Source organism: Cyprinodon variegatus, unplaced genomic scaffold (genome assembly GCF_000732505.1).
Source record: "Cyprinodon variegatus isolate N-32 unplaced genomic scaffold, C_variegatus-1.0 Scaffold321, whole genome shotgun sequence".
NCBI classification, from domain to species: Eukaryota; Metazoa; Chordata; class Actinopteri; order Cyprinodontiformes; family Cyprinodontidae; genus Cyprinodon; species Cyprinodon variegatus.
In genome coordinates this window covers 253,840-263,147 of record NW_015150774.1, presented here as the reverse complement: position 1 = coordinate 263,147, position 9,308 = coordinate 253,840, and the positions used below count along the sequence as shown (strand labels likewise).

General features: G+C 38.2%; 1 protein-coding gene across 1 annotated transcript in view; it reads right to left on the bottom strand.

Moving 5' to 3' along the window:
* Nucleotides 1–8,302, bottom strand: part of LOC107091036 (activin receptor type-2A-like) — a 14,861-nt gene extending 6,559 nt beyond the window's left edge. The window contains exons 1-3 of the mRNA XM_015384745.1: nt 7,586–8,302; nt 3,786–4,014; nt 1,584–1,699 (exon numbers count right to left, since the gene is read on the bottom strand). Coding sequence (XP_015240231.1) covers nt 1,584–1,699; nt 3,786–4,014; nt 7,586–7,643 — 403 coding nt within the window. The 5' untranslated portion in view covers nt 7,644–8,302. The remainder of the gene's footprint in view (nt 1–1,583; nt 1,700–3,785; nt 4,015–7,585) is intronic.
* Nucleotides 8,303–9,308: the final 1,006 nt, after the last annotated feature.

Sequence of the window (9,308 nt, the reverse complement as noted above, 5' to 3'; positions counted from 1 at the left end):
TATGAAAGGCTGCCAGGAATGACACCAACAGATTCCTTTGCAAACATATGACTGTTTTTGCCACATTTATGAGACGTCTTCATATATAGAATGATATAAATGATTGTTAAAAAAAAACAAAATCTAACTATTTTTATTTGGACCAACAAGCTCAAGAGATTCAATGTACTTTCCCCAGGTGATTATCTCTGCCTCTTTATTCAGTCCATGTTTTTTTTTAGTTCTAGCACAGAGTTTTTAACTTTCATCCATTCAAGACAAATATACCTACTGAAAGTTTATGCTTACAAATCACAACAATAAGCTAGCAAAAAGCATCTCAATGTTAAAACGTCCAACTTTTGATGATCCTTTTTGGTACTGTAAGCATCGCTTTATGGGTTTTACTATTTTCTAGCTCATCCTGTTAAAGGTATAGTGGAGGATGTTCTTTTTCTGGGTGGTTTATCAAAATAAGCGGTCCTCTTAATTGTCAATCATTCTGGTGATATGTTTACGTAAGGCTGTGCGCTTGTCCCGATTTTCACTTAGCGGTGGCGAGTCTGACATAGTGGAAAAATTGCAAATCTTCTTTTGTAAAGAAAGCTTGGATGCACGATGCAAAAAGCAACTTTTAAACAGGGCGTGCTCGAGGAGAAATGGGCTTGTGCGTGTTCTCGCACGCATTGAATAGGCGTTCCCTCTCGGGAGCAGGTACAGGGTTGTGCATGAACATTTTTTTTTAGTGGAGAGGGCAGGTCTTTTCAAAAATTTGTGAAGATCCTCAACTATACCTTTAAGATATTTGCTTCAGCCCTGACTTTTGTTGCTCTGTTTATTAAGAAATGTTTGGTTTATTTTGCATTACTCATCTTTTATGAAACAAAACGATCTCTGACCTATTTTTTTTTTACTTTTACCTGATTAACGCTTCTTAGCACAAACCAAAACTTTTTCACTGCAAAATTCCATGTTAACTGGAATAAATTAATGTATCCCATAATGTCACAGTTTTTCTACTGTGTAACTTTAAAGCTGCAAAATCAGCTGTTGCTTATAAGCATCATGTTTTCTACAGGTGATTCATCAGATGTTTAAACTGGTGACCTTTGACTGGATGGATTTTGCCAGGTACAGGTTGTCCAAAATGGGGATGTTTGCTCACTTTGTAGCTAAAACATACCCTGTCGGAGCTTAGCGTACCACTGAGCAAGACCTATAGCTGCAGCCACAGGCTCAACCAATGTGCCAAGAATGTTGTCAAAAACTGTAAGATGTTTAGATAAACCATGAATACTTTTAAAAGTCATTTTAATGTTATTCGTTATTCACTCAATAATGAGATAAGATGAACAAATATGTATTGCCCATCCGTAACAAAAGGATCATTTTAGATTATCAGTTGCTCCAAACTCAAACTTCAACTCTGTCTTTTTATTTTCCTGATTAATACAGAGATTCTGTATAAACAGTTACTGTTTCTGCCTATAAGGATCAAAAGCAGATGACAGGCTAACAAACGATGGTCGATTAGTGAAGCAAACTGTTTAATCTCTTTAATGAACAGGAGGGGACGAGGAGCCAGGGGAGCCACTGTTTCTTACGTGTTGTTGGCGGCTCCCTGATGCTGGGTCGGTGGAAGAACCTGGTGTTACACAAACTGATGTCACAGCAGCAGAAGAAGACTTCAGGAGCTTCGTCCATCTCCACACACTCACTCCTGGTGGAGGAGGAACAACAAAAACACCATCATCATCATCATCATGTTAACATAATAACAGCTAACAACCTACAGTACTGCAGCTGGGATCCTCAGTCAGGACAACAAACTGAAACTGTAAGTAATGCATAAATATAATATATATTGCATTGAAGATTTAAAAACAAAGTGTTCCGTCTGTCAATAGGCTCTATCCAGAACTTCTCAAGTGGAAATGTTTTAGTTTCACCTGGCCTAATTTGTTTAAAAAAAATCTTTTAGGAACCTTTGTTTATCGGATTATCAATTAAAATAAATAATTGGGAGATTAACCGATTTGCAAAATCATCTTTAGTTGTATCCCTAGATGTAATCTTTGGTAATGATGCCAACTGCTCTTAATGGCTAAAATATGCTCAATGTGCAATTGGGAAGTGATAAAAGTCATGATAAGTTGCTGGCTAATTGTAAACACCATCCCATTTTTATAACATCAGCACTGCCATTGTACTTCCCCCTATATTGTTCAGCCCTTTACCCAACTAATGTATGGTTCACACATCAAGCGGCAACTTTGGTTGCATGATACAGAAAGAAAATTCACCTTTGAGCGAATATACGTCTTTTTCACACCCACCCAACAATATAACCATACAAGAAACATTATTGTCTGTTCTTCTCATGGAAATAAAGAAGTACACAACGCTGTTTATATATTATTCATGAAGCAGAAGTGAACTAACCGTCTCCACAGCTGCCAATAAACTGGTTCAACGGGCTGAAGAGGAAAATCACTAAAGCATCAAGTCACTGTTTATGAAAGTAATATTCAACTGGTAACATGATCAGATAATATCTCAGAGATCAGTAAACATACAGTTTAAAATGAAGGTTATTCCTACTTGTAGCACATTAAGATTAAAATTATAACAGCCGGTATTAAGATGTTTACTTGATTAATGTAAATTTCTGGCAACCAGTTCATGGTTCCAAAACTCAGAACCAAGAGGATCGTCCCGATTTTCTGCACCTTGAACTTTCCCAGTAATATAAATCTGAGAGATGAACTGGTTGGAACATTCATCCTGCGGCAGCTTTGAGGCAAACACTTGGCTGCTGTTATGCTTGGATGGATTTTGAAATGTTGAGGGTGGAAATTTACTTTTATTAAACTAATAAAACTTCTGATGGCTCAGGTTATCCTGAGATATCTCTAAAGTTATGTTGGTAACGGCTTAGACTAGGGGGGGATATGGGGATTACTTTAATCAGTCTAGTTAATTCTACTTCTGCTTTCCATTTTTTTCCCTTAGTTTAGCTAAGCTTCATGTCCTGTTTTTTCTTGTCATAGTAGCTTCATCTGGCCTGGTCATAGACAGAGCCACCTATGGAGCTAGTAAAGAGTTTCCTTTATTAACATACAAAGTATTTATGGCTCAGTAGGTGTAATGTTCCTTTTATGTGTCTTTGTGCATTTTGATTCTGCTAGAGGTTTATTTCTTGTAAAAAGGAGTTTTTTTTTTGTTTCTCCACTGTTACTGCATTCATGTTCTATGAGAGGTATTGCTGCAGAACCAACAGCACAAGTGAAGGTCTACTGTCGCTACATGTTCACCCAGGTTGAGCAAATCATATAAAGCCGTCAGCGAATCAGCTGGGTTGTTAACCACTGGATGATTTGTTTCTATAAAGCGAGCCGAGGTGAAATACATTTTAAACTGGCGCTATATGAATGATTGAATAAATATTGACCTCCAAACAGAAGCTGCATTTTGGGTCTGAGCCAGTTATCCCAGCTTGTGGTAATTTATCATAAAATATTAAGAAAAAAAAAAAAAAGTCCAATATGAAAATAACTTGCCTGTATTTCTGCCTTATGTCATTTGCACATAAAAAATAAAACTAATGACGCACCAGATCAGCCTACTACTATTTGGTGAACCAGGAGACTGTTGAACTTTATTGTTCAGCTGCAGTTGACAGGAAAACTAGTTATTTCACCTTAAGTCTCTCAGAAACTACTTTTAGAACCAGAAACATCCCGTTTTCATGACACCACTCTGACTGGTTCTATCTCTGCAGGCTACCTGTCCCTCCGCCTCCTCACCTGTTGTAACAGCTGAGGTCATTCAGCCAGCAGCCCTGTTGGATCACTTTAACCTGTCCGGAGATGTTCTTCCATGTGGAGAAGCAATATACCCGTTTATCCGCCTCCACAGAGCAGTTATTGACTCTGCCACCGTCCCCTGGACTCTCTGGATCCGACACAGGAGACGAGGAGGGCTTGTGGATGTAGTCGATACATTGGCGAATTTCTGAGAGACCCAGGATTGAATCTGAAAGAGCAATAGGTTTGTGTTAGAGTGCGCAAACCAACACTGATGTCCCATTTTGATCACAGGAGCTTTTAGATAAAGATGGAGGTTACTGGGCTAGTGGCAGGTTATCACAGCAGAACCGTCAGATCAAACAGTTTGCCTGCTGAGATTTTTTTAAAAGTAAAACCTACAGATGGCAGCAGGGTCAGAGAGATCACCAGCAGATCTAAGTTCAGCTTCAGGAGTTACACCTGCTGTTGTTTCTGATTACTTCAGTCTGTCCTGAGGTTGAGCTCTCCGAGTTTAAACATGTTGAACCTCTGCTGGAACCTGTCCAGTCTGTGTAGCAACTCACCATCTGCCCCTCAGGAAAGTTTACTTAAGGCTTTAACACCATTATGATTAAAATAAGTCCTAAAAAAAAAAACACCAATCTGTATCCATTTAAAAATAAATCTTCCATTCAGCTTAAGCTGGTGGTGCTCAAATCTAATATGGGACATGAATACATTTGCGTGTTCACACCTGATAGCAATATTTATCTACAGTATGTGTGAATCTTCACAACTGTACCAGTGGTAAGCATAAGTTTTAACTTAACAGGCAAGCCCTCAGTAAATACGATTAAGCAGCGGACTTATTTTGCATTTCCTAAACATACAACTCTAATCGTTAGGGATGATGCAACTAGGGCTGCAACTAATGATTATTTTGCAAATCAATTAATCTGTTGATTATTTTTTCAATTAATAATCACACAACCAAAGGTTCCTTAAAAAGATTTTTTTCACAAATTTAAACAAGGTTAAAATAAAACTGTTCCCTTTAAGGAGTTCTGGATTGAACATGTTGACAGACAAAAAAGTTTTATTTATTTATTTTTTTTTATCTTAAATGCAAAATATTTTACAGATTTTTTCACAATTTTGATATAATTACTGCTCTAGGTGTCTAGCTCTATCAGCTAAAGGCATGTTTTACAGTCTCTATAGTCCAGTTAATGATTAATCGATTACTAAATGAGTTGACAATTGTTTCAATAATCAATTAGTCATGATCAATCTGATTATTTTGTTTCAGCCCTAGATGCAGCAAGCAGACACCAATCAATACCTAAAAAACTTCCAACATTTCTATGTAAAAACTCAAACTTGTAAAGAATGAAAACTTGAGCTTCCTGCAGCCTTTCATGTTGCAGTGAGTTACAGTTGTTACAAACAATATTTCAGACAAAGACAGCCTGTATGTGCTGTACTGTAATAATAAGCAAACTCTTTTTTAAGTCCACGCTGTTTTCACAATATGGATAATGAGTCAAGCAATATTGTAATGGCAATGAATTATTAATATATTGTATAGGCCTAGGCTGCATGGTGGTGCAGTTTAGCGCTGCTCCCTTGCATCTAGAAGTTCCTGGGTGTGATACCATACCACTACCTCACCGTTGCTCCTTACCTACTACACTTTAATGTAAAAGTAAATCCACCTGTATATAAACCATCCGGATTGTACATATGACACCTCAAATCTCGGTGCTACTCCCTTGTGTTTTTTATTTCTTATTTTTATTTTGTTTTTCATTGTGTGTGTGATACATGTACACTTGCACCTTAATCCTTATTTATCTTGATACACTGTTTATACCTTCATATACTGTATATATATATTGTTTATTCTTAATGTTCCTTTTTCCTCCTTTTTTGCAACTTCTTTAAATTACTATGCCAATATGTGACCAGTGAATTTCTCCGCTGTGAGATCAATAAAGTTCATCTAATCTAATCTAATTATCCATATGCATGTTTTGGTTATCTCCGGGTACTCCATCTACATCCGACAGTTCAAAAACATGACCATCATGTTAATTGGTGTCTCTTAATTGCCCTTTGGCATCTGTGCGTCACCATGGTTCCCTGTGATGGACTGCCTAAATTGCTAGAAATAATAACCAGCAGCCAACAAAACAGAAAAGCTGTAGAGATGTGTAAGCCTTTCATTATCCTAGAAAATGTAGGCATTTCAGGGCTACACAGAGCCTGCAAATACTTAATACTTTCACTTTACATGTTTTAATAAGAGAAAATAATGTGTACTTTTGATATTTCTGGTTATATTATGTTAAATATCACTTTAAATTATTAACAAAAGCATTCGGCAAATATTTCCTAATGTAAAAAAGTTTACTTTATCATCAACTACCAAAATGCTTGTTCATTAGATTCTAATGTGAACCAAACTGAGTGATTTGATTGACCTGACTCTGCAAAGTGTCCTGAGATATATTGTTAGCCGTCACCATTTAACGGAACAGATTTTAGGTTCTTAAGAACAAAAACATCAGCAATGTCCCGGTAAGAGTTTTTTTTATTTCCGATACGATACAGATATTACAGCTTTAAGTAAGTAAACTAAACCGATAATGACTTGACTCACTATTAGCGTAATCATATATACTTTTATTATTCATTTTATAATTTTGAATATTGGAACAGGTCCGGTCAAGTGACATTACTTGGAGAACAATAATAGGCAGCTTTTTTAATCAACCAGCTTATATCAAAGATTTCAGATACAGGCTGATAAACTCTGATATTCATTTCCGATATCAATACCAGATTGCAACACTACTATAAGTAACTCTAGATTTCTCTAAAGTGCATTATTTCTAGTAGATTTCTAACAAAACAAAAATTCACTAACTTAATTTATTTCCGCTGAATACTCTGTGAATCATTTCCTTCCTTAGAAAAATGATGTGTACTGAAGGACTGATTATAGGTGGCCTTATCAGATCACATGTTTATGTTTCTAAATTTAATGAAAGCTGGTGATGCTGCTTAAAGTAGTGTCTCAATGACAAGTGGAATATTCTAACAACTTCCTGAATTAAATGCTAAAGGAGCAGAGGGAGCATTAGTGATGGGGATCACCCATGGAAATGGGATTAAAACCAAAGTCTTGTTTAAAGACGCTAAACCAACTTGGAGTGAGCAGACATGTTGACTGTTCCCTATCTGATGGATCTAAGAAACTATAAAAAATAAAAAAGGGTTTATGGAGGTCTACATATTATCAAGATCAAAATGGATCTGTTACCATATTGGGGAGGGAAAAAACTAAAACCTCAAAGGCTCCATCCTATAGAGCTGATCTGAGGAACAGAACAGTTCTGATGGAACATGAACTAAAGCTGCAATTTCAGTTCAGGTTAATGATCCATTTCATTCATAAAAAATAAAAAATAAAACAAAAAAAAGTTTCCCTTTCTGGCGTTTGAGTTGGACTGAAACCCAAATGGGTACCAGCGGTTCTGTGGGCCCAGCCAGGGGACTCTATAACCTGTTATTCTTTATTATTGTTGGGTTATTCTTCTGTTACAATACTCCTGCTTTAAAAGGGCGGCTCAGAACCAGAACACCTATGATAGAAACATAAGAACCCATCATGTGGAGCCCAAAGCACCACAACCACCCACTTCTTGCTCTTTAAATGAAAAACATCCGGGCTAAGACCCCGAAGGAGGCTTTCCAGCTGTTGCAAACCAGAACCAGCTTTGATCCTTTAACCTTCAACTTGGTGTCATTCTGACCTGAGCAGCAGCAGAGGAGAAGGAGAATAATCAGAACCGGTCTGGCTTTTGGTCCCATCCTGCGTCCAATCGGTAATACTTGATATCCGGGTAACTTTTAAACCGGTCCTGATGGACGGAACCACGATCTGATCCAAACAGCTGATTAGGTGTATCTCCGTTTACCGGAACACATCGAGCAAAGTCTCTGTGGATGGAGAGAGAACCCCCTGTTGGACCTGCAGAACTGTCCTGAACACTGATTCCCAGAGTTCGGTAATCATGGCCCCGCTGTGGGCAGCAGAAGTCGGTTCTGTTCAGGGTATCTGGATCCAAACAGAGCTCCAAAGAAGGGACCTGGCTGAGATTTGCTCCGTCGGTATCGTGGTAGGTTCGGGTTCTGAAACCCTCCTACCTCGCCGGTTCCGTTTAAAAAGAGAACCGAACCAAAATTCGATTCTTTTTTTAATTATCTCGTTTCATTCTGACGGTCTGGCGTTAATAACTTCGCCTACCAGAGCCGATGTTAGCTACTAGCTTAGCCTCGCGGACTGAAACAGGAGAACCAATCCTTCCTTCTTCTTAAACTGAAACGGCGACCAGGACTCCGAGGTTCTGGTCCAGAGCTTGGGACGGGTAGGCGTCCAGGTTCAGCTGTGGCTCGGTTCGGTTCTCCTACTCCAACCAACATAGCACAAACATGGCTGCTGTGCAGAGATTAATCTGTTTTTAAGCTTCTTCTACAATATAGTGAGTGACATTGCAAACAGCCAATTAGAAGGAAGAGAGGGGAGCTGTTAGTTCTCCACCAATCAGCAGCTGAATAAGGAAAAGCCCCGCCCCCCTACGGTGATCTTTAAAGGTCCACAACCTTCCATTATCTCACAACCCTGAATTTTAATGCTCTGAAAACTAAATCAAAGTTAGAGATATGAGGCTTTTATATCCTGACACCAGTCTTAACACAGACTAATACTGATATGAGGGTCTATCCTGTCGTGGTTCAAGTTTACAAATTGGAATAGACGGAAGCAATTTGTTTTTGAAAGCACAACTTCTTTCATTGCGTCATAAACACGCGGCAATCCATTCATTTTATGAGCCCGATGATAATTTACAGACTGAACCTGTTTAACCTGCAAACTAGTCCTACTGATTTCATAAACATATCAACTGAGCTGAGTAATAAGGAGCAGCTGTTAGCTAAAATGTGGCACCAATCCTGCCAGATGAATTTCACTGCTTATGTTATAATATGTTGAGATTTTAAAATCCAAGTTTATTCTTGAATTGAAGCCAGAATCTCTTTGATCTCAGTGGCTCTCATCAAATTTGTGCAGGGCTGAACAGCTCCTACACCTGTCCTGGCTCAATGAAAGACTTAAAAATCATGGATATTCAATATAGCTAAAAGAGTTTTATTTAGATTGTATTAAAAGTTTGCAATCAGGTATTGCACCTATAATACACATCTCTGGTCCTAATATCGCTTTTTTTTGAGAGCTGACATGATTTGGGGTTTTCTCAGCAGTTCAGCAGTCTGATGGCGGTGGGGAAGAAGCTGTTTCTAAATCTGCTGGACCTGCTTTGAATGCTGCAAAGCCTTTTTCAAAAGGGCAGCAGGGAGAACAGTCCATCGTGGAGGTGTGAGGGGTCATTGGTAAAGTTACGGACACGGGACATGCAAGTTAAGAGTAACTGACATTAATGAAAGGCAACCTGAGACTAAGATGAACTCTGTATC